The sequence below is a fragment of the Pelecanus crispus genome, chromosome W (assembly GCF_030463565.1).
Source record: "Pelecanus crispus isolate bPelCri1 chromosome W, bPelCri1.pri, whole genome shotgun sequence".
NCBI lineage: Eukaryota > Metazoa > Chordata > Aves > Pelecaniformes > Pelecanidae > Pelecanus > Pelecanus crispus.
In genome coordinates, this window is record NC_134675.1 from 19,102,107 (window position 1) to 19,126,794 (window position 24,688).

Below are 24,688 nucleotides of genomic sequence, written 5' to 3' on the forward strand. Positions count from 1 at the left end.
GTCTTACTTTTGCACAAAGATGCTCCAAGCAACTAAAGCTGGCTTTTTAGGCTTGTATACCATCACAAATCCAAGTATTTCTTTTAGGAGGTCTATTGGCTGATGTGATTAATTGAAGCTTGCCATTTTCAATCATGTGTAAATCTGATATGACAAGACAAAAAAGCAAGGTAGCACAAAGGCTTGTTCAGCTATTCAGACAAATAAGATTTTATGTAGAGCATAAAAGTAAGTCTCCAGTAGGTCTGAACTGCAAATTTTCCACAGAAACACAGTCCTTATTGTACTTTGTCAAATTATTCTTCACTTAATTTCAATATTTCTATGTGCATTCAGATAAAAATACCTAGCTTAATTTATCAGAAACACAGGAGAAAGTGTGAACAGGCATTAATGAAGGCCTAAATAGAGCCAGCCTCTTCTCTCATTGAGGCATATAGCCCCCTTGTCTCACAGTCTGTGGGAGGTAACTTTTTGGCATTTCATCAACTCACAGTGAATTTCCTTCCTCTGTTTCAGGTCTCACAGTTTGTCCTTCAATACTTGTCTGTAAAACATCTGATAGAGCAGCTTCCTGGGTATTTTTTTCCAGCCCAAGGCCCAATGGCTGTGAACTCAGACCTGAGATCTGCAGTTGTGCAAATCCAACAAGATCCCCCCCATTAGCAGGAGTAATTTGCTTTGCTCTTTCAAAGCACAGCCTGTCTGTGTTGGTTTCATCTTGACGACAATTTTGTTTGAAATACTGCTGCCTCTGTGTTGTACTGTCACTCTCTCCAGCATGATCCTCTGATCTCTCTTCTGAATCTAGCAGTGGCTGAGTTGACTCAGACCTTGAAAAGACTTGTACAGGTGTGTGGTCTCTATAGCCATTAAGTACTACAGTTGAATACTGTACAGTGCTTGAAGTGTTTTGTGTAGTTTCACCTTCGTCGCTGTCAGAGACGCTTTGCCTAGGGGAAGACATGCACGAGGATCCTCCAATACCACTGCTATGCCCTTCTGAAGTACTTTTTTCCTTTTTAAGCAAGTCAAAGGGTTTTAGATTTTGTTCTGAAAAAGACTTCTTGTCATCAGCTTCTATTTCTACGACACATCTGTAAAGCCGCCTTCTAGGTACATCTGACCTTTGGAACTAAAGTTATGCTGAAAAAAAGAGATGGATGATGCCCAAGAGGAAGTTTATTTAGGTTAAAAAAAAACAAAAAACCCTCATTAAATATCTGAATTTTTAGTCTAATTGCTTTGAGATTCTTCACATAAGTTTTCTCCTTACTGAATTTGACAGTATCTCCAAGGTATCCGTTACAAAATGAAGGGCATAGCTTTGTTTCCAATACAAAATTTTAATTACACAGATATTCTAAAACCATAATGGGTGTGCAAGCTTTGCTCTAGTTTTAATTATTCTGAAGAGCCATAAACATAGAACCATTTACTATGCAGCACAGGAACATTCTGTATTGAGGCCACACAAACAATACTTCCATTAACATATTCAACATCAGAGCACTTCTTCATAGAAGTTGCCACAGTTTAATGAACAGAATTTGCTGTGTCATCCACCGCACATGGGGCATAAATTTTGCTGCCATCTCCTCATCCATGAGGAACTCTTAGAGCTCTCTCTCTCTTTCATTTATGACTTAACTGTGCAACAAGTCACTTCAGGGTTTTAAGAATGGGAATCATGAATTCTGTTTACTTAATCCTGATTTCCTGTGAATGAGTAATAATTAGGGCTTGACCCTTCAAACTACTAAACTGAATATAATTCACAATGTTAAAGCCTGCTCTATGCTGTGAGCTTGTGCTAAGGGCCATGTATTTCTAAAGCTAAATCTACTGATGCAATAAAGTCTTCTAATCATATCATATCACAATGTCCTGAAACTTAACATCCAGGGATATTTTTTTTTCCCTGAAGTCTGCATGTGTTAGAAGAGAGAAGACTCCCACTGGTTAGTTTATTTGAAACCTTGTAGACTAGGAATATACAGGATGCAGAAAGATGAGTATTACCTTAGCTGGAACTTGAGGAGACCATTTAGCAATGTTACTCTTGGATGGATCAGGGACATTAGGCCAGATATGCTTTTTAATTCTGTAAAGGATTAAAAACAGAATAAAATTACAAGATGCATTCCCCAAATTCCTATGTTGATAGCAAGTATTGCATAATCCAGGACACCAGTCCCTTACACAGCAGTTTTGCCAGAGTATTTATTTCCAAATAGAAATACTTCCTGCACTTCCTTACATCTTTTTAAGCAGCTGTACTACATAGCAAAACACAGCACTGTGCTTATAACTCCTCCACACATTAGCTGTAGCCATATAACATAAGGCAAAGCAACAAATGGTAATGGTTAGTGAGGGATTTTCAAATTTATAGTACTCTAGAAGCTACAGAACAATTATTTAGGTAGGGTCTATCATGCACGTCAGTATAAAAATTCACTGTTGCTTCTTTAAGATAACTATGAATATCACAGCTGTCAATCTAAGCCAACTTCACAACTAAAAAAGTGAAAACATTTGAAGAAAAATTTGTTTGGTCTTTTGTAACTCTGAACTCTTAAGTTTAAGAATGTAATAACTGTTACTTAACAACAGAAGTTTAGAAGTTTCTGTATATAAATCACCCCCAACCAAACTAACTTAGAAATTGATGCATCTATCCCGCTCTTTAGAAACAGGCTCCAACAACAGATCCTCTATAGGAGAACTTTGAACATGTTGCAAGATGAGGTTTTCAACTGAAGTCCATTAAAAACTGATTTTATAAACAGCAGGGAGGTCAGAAGGGCACAAACTGCTGTCTTTAATTAGAAAGATAGTTGACTGGGGACATGTGAGAGGTGCTACTCTTTGCCAGGGAAAAGACTTCAGCAATAAGCTCTCAGCTAAAGCCACAGACAAGAGCTCTGGGGTAGAGGGAGCAGGATGTTTCCCAGCAGACAGTAAATAGAAACAGGGTTTGACTGAGGTTATGCAAGGTAGATAAGACGTCTGCCTAATTTTTTTGGCTGCAAAGCTTAAAGTTTACTGACACTGTAATTAAATAGCTCAAACATAGCCAGCAAACAGATTCTTCTGTGCTTCACAAAATGAGGACCATCATTCCACTCTCATATGATGGCTATGAAAACAGCACAGACAGTATATCCTGATCAAAACCTAATAAACCTAATCCTGACTAAGTCTAGCAAGAAAAGCAGGAATTTCCTTGCAGGACCGAGTCATGGAACATTTGGTTTGAGTTCTAATCATTAACAGTAAGAAATTAGTATCAGAAGAGGCCCTGATTTCTCAAGGAAAACACAGAACTTTATCACCAACCTAACTGCAGAACATTTACTTGTTTATATTGAATTATTGCCATCTGTTATGTCCAGAAATATCAGAAGCATAAGAGAAAGACTTCATTTATACTTACAAGTCACATTTGTTGAAGCAAAACAAAACTCCAAGGAGTACAATCAACAGGAACACTAGATGCACAGGTACAACTATGGCTTCAATTTCTCCTTTCCCTGAAGAAAGTGAAAAGAAGCAGTTATAGCCACCTTTGACATTTAAGGAACTTGGCAGCAGCACACATTCCCAAAGGGACAAGGAGAATCTGAAACTGAATATACCCACAGCACTTGGTCTTAAGATTCACCTTCAGAACCTTTTCACCCTATGAAAAGTGTCTGTTGGTAAAAACATGAAAAGCTCCATCCCAACAATCTAATTCCTTGCATCAACAAAACATGCAGGTTGCTCTAGAAGCTGTAATACTGAATACTGACAGAGCAAGTAATTTTACAGTTTAGGCAGATATGACAGCAACATCTGTGCGAATGCAGCTGTGGTCCATGTGTTTTAGTGGCATACTAACTGCCCTATCAACATCATGGTCAAATGACTAATGTAAACAAAATCACTAGTCATCCATCGGTTTATTCTGTACATGAAAATATCCTCTGCCTGCAAACGCTTAAGGTTGCATTACTGTTATGTATTCTTTCCAACATTATACACATTTTCAAGTATACCTTACAGAATCCTTAGGGAAGAGCAACACTATACAGAAAAAAATATATTAAAAAAACCTTCTAAACCTAAAAAAGTGCTTTCCACAACACAGTTCAGTTAACATCGTTGCTCTTACTATTACAAATAGGAAGCACTCTAAAGCTGCACACACAATAAATTTAACTCTTCAAAATGAGTCTCTGTAGAGAACTGTAACAAACTTTAATAAGTTATATGAATGGGCATGTGGAAGCTGAGGTTGTAAGAATGGCATGTGCTGACTGGCACCTAGATTAGCAGAACAAGATCCCAACACATCTCTGCAGCTTCTCAGGACACCCAGATCAGGATAATAAAGGCAAACATACCCTCAGATTAAAACATACTCTGGACTCTAAGACCAGGTAGGAGCCATCAGACACCAACTGACAAGACAAATGCACTGAGTAAATTCTAATGACTCACATGAAGGTGGGGCAAAAGAATAGTCACTATACCCTAAAGCATACACAAAACACACATCCAAAACCAGCATGTTTGCCAACATAACAGTGATACAGGAGACCTGCAGAGGATAGCTAGTGTCCCTTGTCCTCTGTACAATCAGAAGAAAACCTGACTACACTACCTGGACAAATACCTCTTGGTGATTGAGTACTAGACAGACTACCTGGATATCACATGCCTTGCTGCTTGCAAATATGAGTGTGACTTTTTTTCTTTTTTCTTTCAAATAAAATCACCTTCCCCTCCCATCAAATATTTCACAGAGCTTTGCTATACTGTTGCAACATTACTTCCTACTTCTATTAAATTTTGTCACTCTTCCTTACCAAATTTTTGTGTAGTAAACATAAAGTCAGGACCACTCCTGCCTCCTTCATCTGTGTATGCCATCATCCACACAGTATACAGTGTGTCACTGTTTAGAGAAGAAAGGGTATATTCTGTCTTGGAAGAATCCACTGTCACAGCTAGAGAGGAAAAAATTATACTAGTTTTCTGTACAATTTATTAGATCTCTACAAACAGCAGCATTAGGACATTGTGTCTTCAGATGTACAAGACAGTTAGTAGAATGCATAGCTGCATGGAAACTACAACAGACACAGAAAGACTACAAACTTGTACAAGAAATGCAGATTGATTTGTTTCTGTTCAAGCGTTTGAATTTAGTCTCTTTCTTGATGATACTTTGAGTTAAACTCAATATCCTGTTATACACAGACTGAATGTTTTGAATTCTTTATTAGGGACTTTTCTGTTTGGTATGTAGGAGAGCTATACCTCAGACACCAGCTTTGTGTCATCAGAACAGACTGTCAACCACACTTGAGTCTATCTTGTTTTCAGGAACGTGTATTAGGAAGGAAACAGATGGAATACTTCAATGCCATAAAGCACTTCTCTGCTTTCTGTTACCTCTTTCATTTCCATTGACAGTTTTGTAAAATATTGTGTAACTTCTGATAAATCCATTTTGCTCATCCACTGTGAGATGGTTCCATGTCAAAACAGCTTCAGCTTTTCCTACTTTTTTTGTCTGAACAGTTGGTCCTTTTGAAGGACCTGTAATGGGAGATGAAGATTAGTTTCTGTTGGGGATCCTGCCCATCCACAGCAGCAGTGTATTACTGAGCACTGAATTGTTACTGCATAAAAACTTCAATGGAATAGCTGGACTAACTCATCTGCAAAGCATTATTTGCAAACAATATAGCAACTCCAAAGATGTTTTAAAAGAGAAACCTCTAGGAAAAAAGATATGAAAAACAGTAATCAGCAGATCACATGAAATCTTCAACTGAATTTAATTAGTCTTGGATTCATACTTGAAATCTAAAATAAACCAGCATAGAAATATTACTGTACCGATAAAATAAACTTGTGCCAAATTATCTGATAAAAGTTGGAAAAGGGGGCAGTCAGCTAGAGACATCTGTTTAATTCCTAAATATTGTGAATTAGCAGAATAGATATTAACAGAGGGGACAAGACCAATTATGTCAGATGACCCTCAAAGTGTAGGACCATTTTTCATTATGCAGTCCACATTAAAGCAAAGGTCTCACTTTAGCCAAGAAAGTCAGATTATGTGCTCCAAGATTACTATTTTGTATTTACGATCCTGCTGAAGATAAGCTTTCACAGACTGTCCACTTCCCTGACCATCAGCATATAGAGGGTACACAGTTATCAAGTAACACTTGAACGGCTTGATATCACCTAATAAAAGGAATTTAAAATGTGAATGTTTGTTAGGTTTTTAGAGTGTTCTACAAAATATTTGTAGACTTACAAGCTAAATACCTTTTAAGTACGTTCCTTGAGCATTCCCTGGTTCATTCTGCCATTCTGTGATGCAGTCTGAGCTGTTGGACACCAGACACCATTCAATCACATATTTAAGAACATAATTGTTAGGAGCAGTCCACCCTACCCACAACTTGCCATCTTTAGGTATTGTTCTAATATTCTTCACAGGAGCTGTAATGAAAGAAAATAGAAAAGTGATAAATATTGACAGTTCTTCCACTAGATATTCATCATAACAATTACTTTGCTAAGTGTGGATACTTTTGGTTATTGTAATGGTGACGATTTGACAGAGCCTAGGTAAACATAAAAGCCATTTTCTGAAATTTGGAAGCTTACATCTGAATCTTTGTATCAGAGATCCAAATTAAGCAGTATTAGGCAATTTAAAAACTGGAAATTAGACTCAGCTTCTCTGTTCTCAAACACAATAAGTTGTCTTATTGCACAGTAAAGAGATACTAAGTTTCTTCCAAAAGAATGGGTCTATTTCAGAGGGAAATCAAACCTTGAGACACTTCTAAATTCCCATTCTAATCCTGAACACACTTGCGTACCTTACCAAGTACTTCTGGCTGAAATGCTACTCTGTTTGAAACATACCCTTAATTAGCTCATCTAATAGTTTTAGAACCTGTGGCTCTCCCTTGGTGTTTACACTAAAAGCAGCAGATCTGGTAGTGTTCGGATTGTCTAAGAGGAGGCTGGAAATAAGGAGGAACCCTCCTGTAGTTACTACTATTGCACAATGAAAGGAACACAATAAAAAGGAACACAAACAGTAGGAAAACAGTGGAAGCAGAGGGCAAGGCAACCAGGCAAGATACTGTAAGTGTGGAAGGGTGAGACTGGGACAAGAGAAGAAAGGGGGGGGTGAGGATCAGAAAGCAGAAGGAATAAGAACAATGGTGAAATGGTATATATATGAAGTAAAGGATGTTTGCTTCCCCAACCCTTTGATTAAAAAAAAAAAAAAACAAAAAAACCCACACAAAAAACCCACCACCACCAAACCAAAAAAAAAACCCCAAAACCCACGAAAACAAAAGTGCCTGCTATGCTAAGAAAAAAGCCAATGGGGAATATAGTGCATAGTAGCTCTAAGGATCAAAAAGAACAGCAAAATAGCATGCATAGCTTCAAATAAACCTGAGTACATAGCTCTGCACATTCCCCAATATACAAGTGGTAGCATAATTACAAGGAGTAAGAGTGGAGATACCTTCAGCAGTACTGCAATTATGCGTCCATGTAAAAAGGTACAATTTTACAACACTGAAGATTTCTCATAGCAAAAGCCACACAGATGCATTTGAAAGAGACATTACTAGGATACTAACCTTTTGAATTACTTGTTGGGATAAGTAAAATCGATGGAGGGGATGCCCCGACTCTGTTATGGGCAATCACAGTCATTTCATAAGTTCCATTTGGCAGCTTTAGTGTAAGGTTGGTGGTATTAACATTGTATTTCTCTGGTGAACTGGAGAGAGATGATTTAGCTCTGACAGTGACTTCATACTGCAAGATTACTCCATTGGCTTCAAATGACTCCAATGCCCATTAAAAACACATCTTTGATTAGACTGATACTGAACAAGTGTGACAACCTTTATTGTCTTTGAGGCATAATTTAAAAATCTGAGAGCAAGACAAGTTAAATATGCAGCTATTTGACCTACATAAGGGAAGCACAAACAACTTCAGAGTTCATTTCTTTAAAGCAGTAACTTCCAGAACTATTTCTGGTTTAAATCCTCTTTCTCTTGGCTTACAATCCTATCTAGTAGTCTAATAAAAGCTCTTCTGTCAAGATTACAGAACATATGTGGATGGAACCTGTGCTTTGTGTGACTTTACAACAAAATGACATAAGAGGAATCTCATGTCATAACCTGGGTTGAACCTGAATGCAAAACAGCCTGGAAAAATACTTGTTTCTATATTATCTGTAACAGTATTAGTTTTCAGGTAACTTACAGAAAATTGTTGAAAAGGGTAAGCTGTAAAGTAGCACCAGTTTTCTAAATGTAAGCTAATTAATAATGTCAGAAGTGGCATGTGGCATATGAATTACATAAGAAAATGATGCCATATCAATATACATGTAACTTTACCCAAACCATCTAGTAATAGGGAAAAAAAATAATAAAAAGACAGCTAGATCGAATGTGACACAAAGTTCACAGACCAGAAGAAAGCAGATGTAGACTGACCATAATTGCATTCACTTTCTCAGCTTTGGACTAATCAGTCAACTAGACACAACGACCTACCGCATGCAAACACGCAGTGCTATATTTAATAAGTTTGGCCTCTGGAATGTCTCTAGGCTTAATGGATTTTGCAGCTGAAGCACCCCTGTCCAGTCAGTGTTACAAAAGTTTTGGGATACAGCAGAAGGCATAATGTGAAGGTTTACTTTGTTCAAGTGAAAGTTTCCAATTCCACAGACTGCTTAAGGACAGCAGGTTGGGAATCTGAAAGTGGATTCTGTATAGTCTGGATCACAGATGTGTGTCAGTTAACTGATGGCCTTTACATCTGTACTTTAAGTATTCTTATTATAATAATTAGTAATGAAAAATTAAAGTCACTCCTTGTATCAGTAAAACCTGTACTATCCCAGCTGTCTACTCAAGTTCATCGAGATAAATTTTGTCACTTAAAAACTCATGTTTTTAAAAGAATGTTCAATTCCCGGCAGTTTATCATGTTGCTTTACCTTCCACATCAGATGCACAGTCCAGTAAGCTGGCGAGAGAGATGCATCAATGATCCTCCATATGGGTGGTCCTTTAGACGGTTCTAATGAAAGAAACAATGCTCAAGAGTAGAAGTATTTTTCTTCAATCTGTCTGAATTTATCATTTGACTATCATTAGCTGCTTGCTTTTTTTGTATGTGCTTTAAAAAAAAAAAAGTTTCCTTAGTTCCTCAGAAGTACATTAAGTGGAACACCTCCATAGAAAGGTGAAGGGATGAGAAAAACACCAGTTCTGCTCTAAGTGCACAATATCAAAATAACTGAGTGTCACCATGCTGAGCATCTGCGATAATGGGCTGAACACAACAGTGCTGAGACACAACCAAACCTACACTGGGTAGTGTGTGTCCAGAGGCACAGCCCTGCACTTCTGTATACTGCAAACTTTGCTATGGCCTGTAGCTACAACCCTTCAATATCAAGTCACCTAAAAAGGGAAAGTGCAGAAAAGTAAACGAGGAGACAGGTTCCTCCTGTCAGAATTCCCCAAGCTTCCTATATCCTTTATTCTAAAAAGGGTAACAGAATTGCAGTACTTTTGTACGATACTACAATACTTTATGGTGTCAGTACTGTAAAATTCAAGTGGTATTCCTACTACAAATTTCATTTAAAAGTAGAATGAATCAATCTATTACAGTGCATAAAGCAAAAGAGTGGCCAACCCTTTGTCAGGGCCTTAGCCATAATTGAACGAAAGATTATCTTAAAACACATTTACATTTATAATCTTGCTAGACTATTTTCTCTAGGAGCTCTTTTATTGCATTTTTAATATTAATCATTACGAGTTTTTGGCTGTTTTACCTCCAAAAAGCACTATCAAGTCTAGAGGGTGCATCTTGTCTCTTATGCTTTATATCAGGAGGGAAAGAGAACTGGGAATTGAGGCAAAGGGAGCTCTTTCTTAACATTCTCATCGGAGTACACCACTTTGATTCACATGAAACAGAAACAATTGTACATCTTGCCTAATATAAGACCATGAATGCAACATGACCTGCCTCATGTTCATTTCCTACCATAACACCTTTGTTCTGAGGCTAAAATAAGACATGGATACTTAATCACTAATAGCAGTATTTTTGCAGAGCCATCCACCACAGCAGAACAGCAGTGCAGTCTAATAAGTAGGCAGCCCTGAAATCCTCGTTGTTCAGGTTGAGATAGTAAGCACAGGGGAAAGGAGGGGGAAAAAAAAAAAAATGTTTTTACAGTATCTCCCCCAGAGAAAATAAATTTTGAGTAGAGCTGAAACAATGCCATTTTGTACACAAATTCTATTTTGTTTAAACAAGTGGGGTATATACTACAGTCTTTTTCTTACTTATCCAATATAAATGACATGAATGTTAGGTCATTAGGAATTTAAATGTGAATGTAAATTATATGCCTTGATCAAGTCTATTGGAATTGACCCTCTGTAAATACACAATTACTAAATGGAATAAAAATCCTACTATAAATGAGCATTAAATGAAACAAATACAGGTGATAGACATACTTTGTAACTTATATTAGAAATTTGGTGCACCTTAGAGAAACTTATATGTCATTTCATTTCATCTAATGTTAATTCTGTTGGTGTATGTCAAAATCACCAATACACAGTTCACAATCAATTATCTAGTAACAATCTCTGAGCAACCTGATCTAGCTAAAGCTGTCCCTGCTCACTGCAGGGGGGTTGGGCTAGATGACCTCTGAAGGTCCCTTCCAACCCAAAGCATTCTATGATTCTATGTAAATTCAATCAAAACTCATTACTGGTAACTCAAGATAAACAAGGAAGGATTTCTTAACCAGTGCAGTTGAGCTCCAAGCACAAAGTGGTGTTTTGACAATGAAACCTGTATTGGTTTAACTCTGTTTAGGAGACAGATGCACTGAAATGCTGAACTATATAGACTGTTTAAGTCTATAAGAGGGTGCCTTGGAAGGCACCAAGGAACATATAGGATATTACAGAAAGGAGACCAGGAAGAGTGCAAGGAGGAAAGGCTAAAGCACATATACAAAAAACAAAACACACACACACAAAAAGAAAAACCCAAAACAAACAAACACCACCACCCCCCCAACCACACACAAAAAAACCCCAAGAACAATCAGGCTGACTTGGAAGGTAAACAGATATCACAAAGTATTTGTAGAAGAACAGGTTCCCTACTGGGTATCAAGCATACAACCAGAAGGTCCATTGGCTCCATATTGGATAGGATCAATATAGACTAGAAACAAAGTCAGTCTTACAGTCCACCAAATAGAAATGAAATAGAAACAGGGCCAAGCTAAAGCAGTTTCACTCTTTGCTGGAAGAGCAAGACAAATTCCCAATATCATTTAACTTTTTAAAGTCAGAAGTCAGCAAGTGATTCCCAATGCTGCTGCTACTGATTTAGGAAGAAACCAAACAAGCTTTTTAAAAATCAAATCCCTTTAAGGGCAACATACTAATTTTACAAACCCCAGAAATCACAATGTATATCATTGCGATATACACAGCTATGCAGCAAGCCTGCTCTGCTATATATAAAGATCCTCAGCTACAGTCATTATTTGGAGGTACAAAGTAGATATTTTACTACCTAATCCTTATCAGGAAACAAATGACAAAAGATTTAAACATTGCCAGAACTTGCATTACTGTTCAGCACCATGATTGTACATTCGCACCTTTGCATTTAAGAATCCTGTTGAAACTTCACTTGATAGTGAAGTACATATACATAACACTTGGACAAAACCATACGAAAATATAAAGTACACCTTCCTGAATATAGTAGCGGTAAATACACCTGTATCTCAATAGCTTGCTATTGAGAAAAACACCAAATATTTTGAATGGATAAGGCTTTGCTAGGTATCTGCCTGATTATTCATTCGAAGTAGGTGTGGAATCTTCTGGGATATGGATTTAATATAGTCTTAGACAAAGCGCAGCATCCAAAAGTGAGTTTTGTAATTTGATTATGAGGGTAATAACAATGGTATAAGTAACTTAAGCGTCCAGTGTCTGCTTGTTTCATTTAATCTTTGCAATAGGCAACTGCACAGTAAAAAATAGATAGAATAAAATTTTGGTATGGGTTTTGCCAATATTGCAACCTGAAGTCCCTGTCCAAGCCCAACAGTTGGTAAAAAAAGGATCAGGGAACTAGAAACCTCTGGAGGTCCTTTCCAGCTTAAATTATCCCACTAGCCTATAACTTTGCAAGGTGACCACACCTCAAACTCAGAACAGGAAATTATTTTACTGTCAATTTATTGCTACAATAGCAAAAAAAATGCTAACTGATCAGCAAGCAATGCAGAAAAAGAGTGACTATTCTGTTATTAGGAATTGTAGCTACAACAATTTGTTATAATGCTGTTCTACCAGCAGAAAAAACAGTCTGTCACAGCTAATGGCACAAGTATTCCCCAATAGCTTACTGCACACTGAAATTAGTTCATTTTACTTTTAGCAAGAAGCAAGACACTAATACATGGTATTCTGACACCAATAGAGGTTCAGATTCAAGATGATACCAGTTAGCACCTCTCAAGGCATCTATTAAAGATCTTAAATTAGTTCTAGTTCAGTTTAAGTGAACTACTCAGATGAATGACAAAAGGAAAATAGACTACAGAAAGATAAGTTATACATCGAAGCATGGTGCTTTTATTTGGAGATCATGGTTTGGATCCTACAGATGAGCATACTGCAGTATGTGACTTGTTAAAAACCCAGTTTGTCTAATTAAAGGGCCAAATGCATAGGTCTATGTTGTGTTTGTATACATACTGCATGTAGTTTTGTTGCTGTTAATGGAAAATGTAAGAAATTCACTATTTGAGAATAGGAGTTTTCATCCTGTAACAAATGCATGGGTGTGATTTTAATGTCAGTGTTCCAATAATTACTGCTCAAGTTGTACAAATTTTCTTTGTATGAGTTTACAGTTGCTGCAACAATTGCTAAGTCATGAAATGCTGCAAAACAAAACAGCCAAACAAGAAAATATCAGTAACAGAAAATGCTAAACATACTCAACTAATGATTTTGGCACAACTCAGTGGCAGAAGGCACAGTCTTCTGTAAAGACAAACTTGCAGGAGAGCCTCACTGGTGGGAGATACTGTAATGACTTCCATGAGCTGTAAAGTATATTAAATTCATAACACAGAGTTGTAGTTACTTTAATGCCACAGTACATATCAAGCAATGCATGTGTTCATGATCAAGAGGAAGCAACCAATGAAGTTAAAAAACATGCTGTTGAATGCAGTCATACAGATCTTATTGCGACCTTCCAGTACTTAAAGGGGGCCTACAGGAAAGATGGGGAGAATATTTTTAGCAAGGCCTGTTGTGACAGAACAAGGAATAATGGATTTAAACTAAAGAAGAATAGATTTAGACTAGACATAAGAAAGAAATTTTTTACAATGAGGGTGGTGAAGCACTGGAACAGGTTTCCCAGAGAGGTGGTAGAGGCCCCATCCCTGGCAACATTCAAGGTCAGGTTGGATGGGGCTCTGAGCAACCTGATCTAGCTAAAGCAGTCCCTGCTCACTGCAGGGGGGTTGGGCTAGATGACCTCTAAAGGTCCCTTCCAACCCAAAGCATTCTATGATTCTATGATTCTATGATCTTAGCAGAAGACATTAAGTGCAATAACAGTCTCAGTGCCATTGTCCCTGAAGAAATATGAATGAATCCAAGAAGAAACAGCACACCTGCAGAACATACAGTTCAGTGGAAACAGGATGTCATTACAGCTGACTGGAGTGTCACAAGGAGTTGAAAGGTCAGCCAAGTTGATGAGCTGGTTGTAGTGTGAACAGATTTGGTGCACAGCAGCAGCTTCACAATGCTGAGGATTTATTCCACAAAGCAGTGAAGGTTGACACTTGACCAAGGCTCTTCAGCAGTTTTCTTCCAGGGCTGTGAACTTAAAGCTTAACCTAGTGGTTTGCCGAGTCCTAGCTATCTTTAGTGTATCTTAAGAATTGGTTTATACTTTGAAGTTGTATATATCCTGCTTGCAAAGTCCTTTTGTGCAAGACTGAACATGATCCAAACACTGCCCCCAAAGAGCTGCTGCTGGTAAAAAGTTTTCCTCATTAAATCATGAGAGCAGCAATTCAGTGTTCACCCTTACTGCAAAGGGACAGGATACCTTAAGTCCAGATCTACAAGATGACAACCCCAATGATTGTGTCATCAAGAAGGGAAATTGTAATGAAACAGTGATTTTTGTGACTGAATACAGCTGAAGTAAAACTATTTTCCACACAGATTCAATCTTGCTTACAAGTCAGCAGTTTATACATGGCATTCTCTTTCTTATGCCTCCCACATCAGTGATGAGCACCAAGAATCCAATTACTGTGGGTAGAATATTGTGAACAAGTGAGTGCAAGACAGTACAGAAGACAGCTGTAAGTGACACTGTGACAAGCAAGAAAGTGTTGTATATGCAGAAAGACTTGGGAAAACCAGTAAGCCAGAGCGTTTAACTTAAATGCTTTGGTGAACAAGGTTACACTTCCCATATGCATATTGTTTCCTATCATTGCTTTACCAAATTTGTGAAGAAGTCTACATACCTTATATGACTAGAATCTTCTATTTCGTACTTATTGATGCCTGATCAACTTTCACCTGTTCAACTTTCTAATGGCTTCCTAAACCCCAAGTTGTTAAACTAAGTTTTTGGTAGACAGACTGCCTTTCTCACAGGCAGAATAGCTTCTGTTACAGAGGATAAATTCAGAACAAGCCAAGCCCTTGAAAGGAGGTACAAACATAAAGCCTACATCTCCCCTAAAGACTTTGAGAACATGACTTTCTGTGAAAAAAGCTTTTCTTCCCTACCTCCTGTTTTAGCTATTTTCAGGGAGCACCTCTGGCCTATTTAACTTTATGGGAAGCTATTCTCATGCTCCTTGGAAGGCATGGATCAAGTCAGTCAGTATTGAAAGTAACTCAGGAGAGCCTTGTTACATGTATAATCAAATAGCTCGAGTGAGGATACACAATTTCAGTTGGTTATTACCAAACTGCTGAGCACTCACATTTTGAAAGTCAGCGACCTACTTTCATATATTACTATCTTCAGTGGTGACCCCAGTTTTCTCTTCACTCCAGTCACTCCAGTAGCCCACTCCATCTTCCTTCATGCAACAAATTGAAAAGACATATTCTGTGTAGGGTCTGAGCCCTTGAACACTGAATGAAGTTCTTGGTGAAGCTGTATCTTCAGGAGGAACCTGTAAATGGCAGGAGGATTTTAGAGGCACTGATCAAAAAGTGTAAAGCTGAGTTCTGTGCTACTACAGCTCCCATCCAAGAGGGCTCCCCACTGCAAACAGCTTAAACCATGTATTACACACCCAATATAACATTGTTTCTTCCCTCTGTTTTCAAAAGCTTCAATTCTCAACCACTGTTTGGTAAGGAATCAGTCATAGTGTGTGTATTTACCAGGTGTAACACAATACATACACTAGAATAGGTAAACAGCTATCTCAGCACAATTTCTCATATTCCATTTTCTTTTTTAATCAGTTTATGTCTACCTCTCCTAAGCATAAGGCATACAAAGTTTCTTCCTTCCCATATAATTCCTCTACTTACTGATCTGTAATACCCTGCCCCAGAGCTTTGCTAGTGTACTGGTTTCGGCTGGCATAGAGTTAATTTTCTTCCTAGTAGCTAGCATAGTGCTGTGTTTTGGATTTAGTAGGAGAAGAATGTTGATAACATGCTGATGTTTTAATTGTTGCTAAGTAGTGCTTACAGTAGTCAAGGACTTTTCAGCTTCTCATGCCCTGCTAGGTGCACAAGAAACTGGGAGGGGGCACAGCCAGAATAGTTGATCCAAACTGGCCAAAGGGCTATTCCATACCACATGACGTCATGCTCAGTATATAAACTGGGGGGAGTTGGCCAGGGATCGCTGCTCGGGAAGCTGTGCCCCCTCCCAGTTCCTTGTGTGCCTGGCAGAGCACGGGAAGCTGAAAAGTCCTTGACTAACATAAGTACTACTTAACAACAACTAAAAACATCAGCATGTTATCAACATTCTTCTCCTACTAAATCCAAAACACAGCACTATGCCTGCTACTAGGAAGAAAATTAACTCTAGCCCAGCTGAAACCAGGACACACTGGCTTATGGTATAATAAAATTATTGGTCATGAGATTGTACTCAGCACTGCCGTCATTCCCATACTTCAGGAGCCATTTCTCAGAAACTATTAATAATTACACATTTTACCTCTTCTCCTTGGAAAACCAATCCGTGGGGGAGACAGAGGGGTACACTTTCCCCTGCTCCTTCACCATCCCTTTCTCCTTCAGGCTAGTCACAACAGCTCTTGAGAGTTCTGAATGTCCTTGGGATGTTCAAACCAGCATGTTCCTATTGCTATGTCCCCTGAATGCAGTTCAGGTCTTGTTTAAGGTTAAACAACTATTTAAGAATATCATCCAGAGATCAACCCCCATGATGGGCACTGCGGCCACTGCATGTATGCAGGACAACCATACTGTATAAGGTACAGCAAGTTCAAAAAAGCATCCCAACACTGTACAGCATTTGCCCAAGCTTTAAATGACATTTAGATCAGTAGTTTTGCATGCACATGGGAAGACCAAAGTTTATGAATGTTCTAGGTATTGCATGTACAAAATGAAAATTCAAAATAAACATACTGAAACATGAGGGGGAGGAGAGCAGAGAAGTCCATAAATAAGAGACCAAGTCACTGTATTCTAGATTGCCAAAAACCCTAGCTCACAGCCTTCATGAGTAGGCCAGATAAACTACCTTGGGAGGCCACATAAGTCCTAAAGATAATAAAGCGAACACTCTGAACTGCAGCAGTAAGGGAACTTCTGCTGCAGTTTGACAAATGGCTGGGTTACAGCAGAAGAGTGACAAGGGACATTACTTGAATTACCTTCATCCAATTTGTTTCACCAATGATCCTATAGCGATTATTGGATTTCAGTTTCATCACAGCTGCTGAAATACGGTTCTCCCAGGAAAGCTTCAGAACAGTAGGCAGTATTCCCGAGTTGACTAATAAGTTGTGGGGAGACAGAGGTTTAACTAGAAAAGAAGTTAGAGTCAACTCTACAGCTGTATTATTTTATCATGCCTCTAGCAGTTGGTACACTATGCTGTAACACTACCATTAAGGCCTCTCACAATCTCAAATGGCTGCTACTTCACACCAGTTTCTAAAGCAGATTATTTAACAAGAACTTGCTATCTGAATGGTGATCAAATCTCTCACCTTCCCTACCTTTGTCCAGCACAGTTCAAGTTCTAGTCAACAATATTTTGGCAGTGTTTATTTTTATACTGAAGAAACATTAATATGCCAATTCAGCAATTTGCACAAAAGCTGCAGTTGTATGTACTACGAAAGCTTAAGAGGCATATAGTTACCAATCTCAATGGGATCAAAACCGAGATGATCAGATTCAGCCTTTCCAAGAACATTTGCTGCTTCTACCCAGACTTCCAGGTTAACAAAGAACTGAACATCAGTAATGGTACAAGAATTATTTACATCTTTTGGTATGCAGTCAGGAAAGATATCTCGTGGCCTAAATAAAAAAGGAAAAACAAGATAGAAAGCATTAAGTTTGGTTTCCTTCAGAGAATCTTTTTAAGTTCTCGATTCTGGGTGATGCCAAGCAGAGGGGCAGCAAAACTGTTACGATGGACTTCCGGAGGGCAGACTTTGGCCTCTTCAGGACGCTAGTTGGGAAAGTCCCTTGGGAGGCAGTCCTGAAAAGCAAAGGGGTCCAGGAAGGCTGGGCCTTCTTCAAGAAGGAAGTCTTAAGGGCGCAGGAGCGGGCTGTCACCGCGTGCCATAAGACCAACCGGTGGGGAAAACGACCGGCCTGGCTGAATAGGGAGCTTTTGCGGGGACTCAGGGAAAAAAGGAGAGTCTACCGCCTTTGGAAGAAGGGGCGGGCAACTCAGGAGGAGTACAGGGATCTTGTCAGGTCCTGCAGGGAGGAAATTAGGCAAAAGCCCAGCTAGAACTCAATCTGGCCACTGTTGTAAAAGATAATAAAAAATGCTTTTACAAGTACATTAGCAATAAAAGGAGAGCCAAGGAGGATCTCCATCCTTTGCTGGATGCGGGGGGGGGAGGAACATTGTCACCGAGGACAAGGAAAAGGCTGAGGTACTTAAAGCCTTCTTTGCCTCTGTGTTTAACAGCCAGACCGGTCATCCCCAGGGTACTCAGGCCCCTGAGCTAGAGGATAGGGATGGGGAGCAGAATGGAGCCCTCATAGTCCAGGAGGAAGCACTTAATGACCTGCTATGCCACCTGGACAATCACAAGTCTATGGGGCCAGATGGGATCCACCCGAGAGTACTGAGGGAGCTGGCAGAGGAGCTCGCCAAGCCACTTTCCATCATCTATCAGCAGTCCTGGTTAACAGGGGAGGTCCCTGATGACTGGAGGCTTGCCAATGTGACGCCCATCTACAAGAAGGGCCAGAAGGAGGACCCGGGGAACTACAGGCCTGTCAGCCTGACCTCGGTGCTGGGGAAGATTATGGAGAGGTTCATCTTGAGCGAACTCAACAGGCAAGTGCAGGTCAACCAGGGGATCAGGCCCAGCCAGCATGGGTTCATGAAAGGCAGGTCCTGCTTGACCAACCTGATCTCCTTTTATGACCTGGTGACCCGCCTGGTAGATGATGGAAAGGCTGTGGATGTCATTTACCTGGACTTCAGCAAAGCTTTTGACACCATCTCCCACAATATTCTCCTTGGGAAGCTGGCAGCTCATGGCTTGGACGGGAGTAGTCTTCGCTGGGTAAAAAACTGGTTGGGTGGCCGAGCCCAGAGAGTAGTGGTGAATGGAGTTAAGTCCAGTTGGCAGCCAGTCACAAGTGGTGTTCCCCAGGGCTCTGTTTTGGGGCCAGCCTTGTTTAATATCTTTATCGATGATCTGGATGAGGGGATTGAGTGCACCCTCAGCAAGTTTGCAGACGACACCAAACTGGGTGGGAGTGTCGATCTGCTGGAGGGTAGGATGGCCCTGCAGAGGGACCTGGACAGGCTGGACCGATGGGCTGACGCCAACTGTATGAGGTTCAACAAAGCCAAGTGCTGGGTCCTACACTTTGGGCACAACAACCCCATGCAGCGCTACAGGCTTGGGGAAGAGTGGCTGGAAAGCTGCCTGGCCGAAAAGGACCTGGGGTGTTGGTAGACAGCCGGCTGAACATGAGCCAGCTGTGCCCAGGCGGTCAAGAAGGCCAACAGCATCCTGGCTTGTATCAGGAATAGTGTGGCCAGCAGGAGCAGGGAGGTGATTGTCCCCCTGTACTTGGTGCTGGTGAGGCCGCACTTGGAATACTGTGTCCAGTTTTGGGCCCCTCAATACAAGAAGGACATTGAGGTGCTGGAGCGTGTCCAGAGAAGGGCAACAAAGCTGGTGAAGGGTCAAGAGAACAAGTCTTATGAGGAGCAGCTGAGGGAACTGGGATTGTTTAGTCTGGAGAAGAGGAGGCTGAGGGGAGACCTTATCGCTCTCTACAACTACCTGAAAGGAGGTTGTAGTGAGGTGGGTGTTGGTCTCTTCTCCCAAGTAGTTAGCGATAGGACAAGAGGAAATGGGCTCAAGCTGTGCCAGGGGAGGTTTAGATTGGATATTAGGAAAAATTTCTTCACAGAAAGGGTAGTCAAGCATTGGAACAGGCTGCCCAGATAGGTGGTGGAGTCACCATCCCTAGAAGTGTTCAAAAAACGTGTAGACATGGCACTTTGGGACATGGTTTAGTGGGCATGGGGGTGTTGGGTTGATGATTGGAATGATGATCTTAGAGGTCTTTTCCAAGCTTAATTATTCCTAATTTTTACTTTCATTAAAAAAACAATCCAGCCACCAAGCCAGGAGGCGTGGCGCTGCTACTCTACCCTTAATTGGTTTAGTGGTGGACTTGGTAATGTGAGATTAATGGTTGGACTGGATGATCTTAAAGGTCTTTTCCAACCTAAACGATTCTATGATTCTATGAACTGCAATACCTTTTGACAACACTAGGAGGCAACATAATTCATTAGCCATTCATACTCGGGAATTAAGGACACATGAACACTTATCCATTATTTTATAAACTGTCCACCAACTAATTAAAAAGTAGTATATGAAGTGATTTGTATTACTTTGAGGACCTCAGTCTTGTCTCAAAGAGCACTTGCTCAGAACTATGCAAGTGCTATTGTGCTTAAACAAGGAAAGTTTATAATTAGGTAAAAGTATTTTCTTACATATAACAGTAGAGTAGTCCAAATAGTATGTTCCATCCGTAAGACAGTTCAGGCTTGATTTAGTGGTGCAGATGGACTAATTATTTCTCAGTCCGTTAATGAAGAAAACATTTAGTAGGACATATGACCTTATTGTATTTCCTTGAACATTAAACGGCAGCAAGTAATTTGTTTCCTAGGATCTATTTCAGTTAAATTCACATCATCTTTCTGAAATTTAAATCTTCCTGCTTTAACGTTTTTCTGTTCATTAAATACTCGAGTAGTTTATTTTTCAGAAAACTTTATTCTGTGGATATTTACCAGCTTTGATGGCACATAATTTGATAGTGGTTTTATACAGTTATCTAGGAGCTGAGGAAATGGAAATAAGTGTCTCGTGCACACTTCTCATTGTTCGCATTCTCTTCCCTGTTTCTCAGAAGCAATTTTCTTAAGACCAGAATAAAAGGCAAGAAAAACAGTACTTACAGCCTAATGTAACTGTAATTCCATAAATGTTCCGCTCAGTCTGTCCATCTGTTAAAATGGTGCAGGTCAGAGGAGTAGCTAGTGAAGAAGTGTCATTAAATGTGACACTGGAAACTGTTCTGTTTATTTCATGATATTGTTCTTTAGGTATCACTCTATTTTTAACTTTCCAGATAATTTGATTAGCATATATATTGCCAAAGTCAACACAGCTCTCATTCAAAATACATAATGCTGTGAAATTGGAACCAAGGGCCAATACAGGAGACTCTGCGATGATATGACCACACGGCCGTACAAGTCCACCTGAAACTAAAAAGAAAGGCATCAATTAAAAAAAAAAAAAAAACAAACACCTAAAGAGCATTCCATAATCAATATTGCCAATACAACACTACTGTAATGTTAAAAATATTACAACATGTGCCTAAGCAGGAAATTAATTAGTTACTTGACAGTTATAAAACTGAAATGCATTAGTGGACCACTAAGCACAGATTTAAGGGGCAAAACCAGTGTAGTGTTCCCTAGGCTTTGTAAAAACATTTTACCAAGCAAGAAAAGCTCAATTAATAAACAAGGGCCTTTAGAGAGAGAGGAGAGTCAAGGATTGAATGTTTAGTATGCTTTGAAGGAGGAGGATAATATACTTGAGGTTACTCTTGCAGTTAAAAAGGTATTTTTCTGTTGAGAAAGTTAAGAAAAAATTGGGATAAGTGTGCACCTTTGTTGTGATGGACTAGTTTTAGAAGCGTTACATGCAGTTAAATAATTGAGTTGTCTATTTCAAAAGCTTCAATATGTATCCTATAAGAGTATCTGCAAATTATAGTGAACTCTGCACATTTGATAGTACTCTTACAAAGGAACTTCAACACAATAACGTTGTGACTATTGCTACACTGGCACATAAATAGAAAAGTGTCAAGTTTTAAAGATGAAAGGTCAGCTGACTGAAATATTGCTTGAATCAACAGCCATACTAAACATCTTCAAGATGATAATTTGCTATACAATAGAAATGGCCTGTGGCTCTAACCTGATCATAGAGCCTACAACACCAGTTCACTGGTAGCTTATTGCTTTAACAGCTGTTTAGTCTAAGACATGCTTTCATTTAGATACCATTTGGCATATGTGCAATTAAACTACAGTCTGCTACAGTTACCAACTCCAGTGATGTCAGCAGAACCAAAGCAATCTTCCACTGACCAAAGTTGATTCATTATCTCTGTACACAGACCAGTAATGAATGGAAGCAGAAGTTAGTATTGGTTTAAACACTGCATTATTTTACCAGATTAAGAGCACAGCCTAGGTGTCTCTATCCTAATACATCTCACTTTCTGCCCCCACCCCACAAGTATCTACAGAAAAAGCAAATATGTGCTTCAAGCATCCAATTAAAGAAGTTCTACAAGTCTCTTATATTTGAAAGACAGAAGTCTTACCTTCAAGAGAACAAATATTCAAGAACAGATATAAGCCATAGGCCACCCAGTTCCACCCAGAAAACATGCTGCACAGAATTCCTATAACAGAGAAAGATAATTTTTTTTTTATTATTTAAGCTACTATTCTTCACTTTAGATCACTGTCAAATTCAGATCTGTATTTGATCTATGACAATTTCTCAGGTATGCACGTTTACTTTCCTGAAAGAGTTAGTATCTTCCCACTCTAGAGAAAGAATGGGGCATATTCTTTCCATTTTACTCACTGCTATAACAAAATCTAATGTCTATTTAAGATAACTGATATAGTTTAAAGCCTCTTTAGTTACAAATTTAAGAAATGCATCAGCTTAAGGTTTTCCTGTCATATATGGAAACAAACTTCACTTGTACTTCTGTGGGAGGTTCAGTTAGAATAGAGAGCTTAACACTGTGGCTCAGGTTTTAAAGCAGAACCCTATGAATTACGGTTACCATACTTATCTACCTTTCAGAGACACTGATATAAACACCTTATACAAGGTTCAGAACAACTCACCACAAAACCAAGTGTCTCATTCACAAGAGTGACTTAAAGTACATTTAAGAATTACAAAGCACAACACTTCCATGTCAAGAACTGTTGACTACTGCAGGAAAAAGCATTACATAATTCAAAAACCTTACAAAGGAGTTCGTAATTCCTCAAAAGTTGGAAAACTTTGGGGTTTTCAACATCTTATGTTCTTTATTTCTGTATTGCAGCAGAGCTCACTTGTTTTCCCTTTTGACAACTCTACAAAACAGTTTAGAGAAACTGAAGCATTCACAAGGCAGCTTCCACTTCAGTCGTTTTGAAGTCACAAAGTCTCATCTGGATTTCTCAACTTGCAGTTATAAAGCAGCCCTAAATTACTAAAAGCAAGTGACCATTCACTAGATACTAGGCATATGAGCTATATCATGTTTAGTTATATTTATGCATCTTGAAAGGAATAGGTAGATTGGCTTAGTCAAATAGGGCATCTAGTCCACAAGCTTATTTCTACAAGCAGACTTCATCTTGTTCTTATAGCTAGAAGCTAAACATATAATTTCTAGGTTTACTAAGATTTGAGATGAGATTTCCTGTAGCATCCCTGCTTCTTAAGTTTTATTTTCACTGATCTGACAAAGCTCCTTCGGAAACTGGTATTCTGAGCTTTACCCCATAAAAGGCAACTCACTAATAAGTTTAAAGGAAATCCACATTTTTCCTTAGAAAGGAAAGTTTAAAAGCTGCATTTACTATTATCAGAGGGAAAAGAAATTGCAGTTTATGACTGGAAATACTCCTTGGTTTTGATTGCATGTAGTTGTGCTGGTTTTGGTTGGGATAGAGTTAATTTTATTCATAGTAGCTTGTTGTGCTCTATTAAGGATAGACCTTACTTATTAATAATTATTAAAAGCTATTTAAGTTGAACAATTTGAGTTGCAGAAGGATCTGAAGCTCCTGAGAACCCTGATGCCAGCTACAAGCTAGGTAGAAAGAAGCAGCTCCACTTTCCTGCTAATTGCCAAAAGCTGCTGAACAGCAGCAAATGCAGGTTCTACACTGAAGAAAGAGGAAAGAGTGAAGCAGGTGTAAAAGGCAAAAAGGAAGTTTTTTTTAAAGAATGTTCAATATAGGATTTCTCTCTCAGAAAAAGCATTTGGTATCACAATCAGCGCCACATTAGAACAGCAGCAATGTCAGCTAATTACTGCATCATTACAAAGTTATTGGTTTTCTTTTTGGTAATTACTTATTTCAGGTTAAACAATATTTCCACAAAACTATTAAAAAACTGCTAGTGTTAAAATCATATTAAGTTATATTAATTATGGCTCAGGTTAATAAAAGTATACTGTGAAACACCTGAAGGAACATAAAAGCCAACACTTAAAAAGCAATAACCAACTCAACAGAAATAAACAATAATATAGAATTATCACATATTTTGCTCTAAAGTAGAATGTTTTTCATGAGAAGTCAAAATGAGATTACTTCATCTTTTTAAAAAAATGCCATTTCTATATTCAACTGTTTTCCAGACTTGGAATACATTTTAGTTGTTCTGAGCAGATTGATTTACACATGGGAAACTGAAGTCCACATCTCTACTATTTTGCACTTTGGGAAGTTTAGTATCTGTTTCAAGAGAGCAAAGAAAACCTCCAGTTTATAGTACTATTCCACTGTACTCAGCTCCCAAAAGGCAAGAGAACTGAAACTCATGCTCCATTACCTGCAATAGAAAATTAAGTGGAAAATCCAGTCACCTACAGTACAGGAAACAAGCAGTTGTGACTATAGTGTCAAAATCACACTACAGTGCAGCATATATCTGCTTTTA

At 38.9% G+C, this 24,688-nt stretch overlaps 1 protein-coding gene across 1 annotated transcript; it reads right to left on the minus strand.

Moving 5' to 3' along the window:
* Nucleotides 1-424: 424 nt before the first annotated feature.
* Nucleotides 425-17,707, minus strand: LOC142596489 (interleukin-6 receptor subunit beta-like). Its single transcript, XM_075725612.1, is given in 13 exon segments — nt 425-1,095; nt 1,098-1,146; nt 2,023-2,104; nt 3,440-3,536; nt 4,857-4,997; nt 5,446-5,592; nt 6,148-6,249; nt 6,334-6,510; nt 7,680-7,914; nt 9,065-9,147; nt 15,205-15,364; nt 17,060-17,211; nt 17,554-17,707. Coding segments are annotated over 12 exon segments (2,001 nt in total). The 5' UTR covers nt 17,117-17,211; nt 17,554-17,707.
* Nucleotides 17,708-24,688: the final 6,981 nt, after the last annotated feature.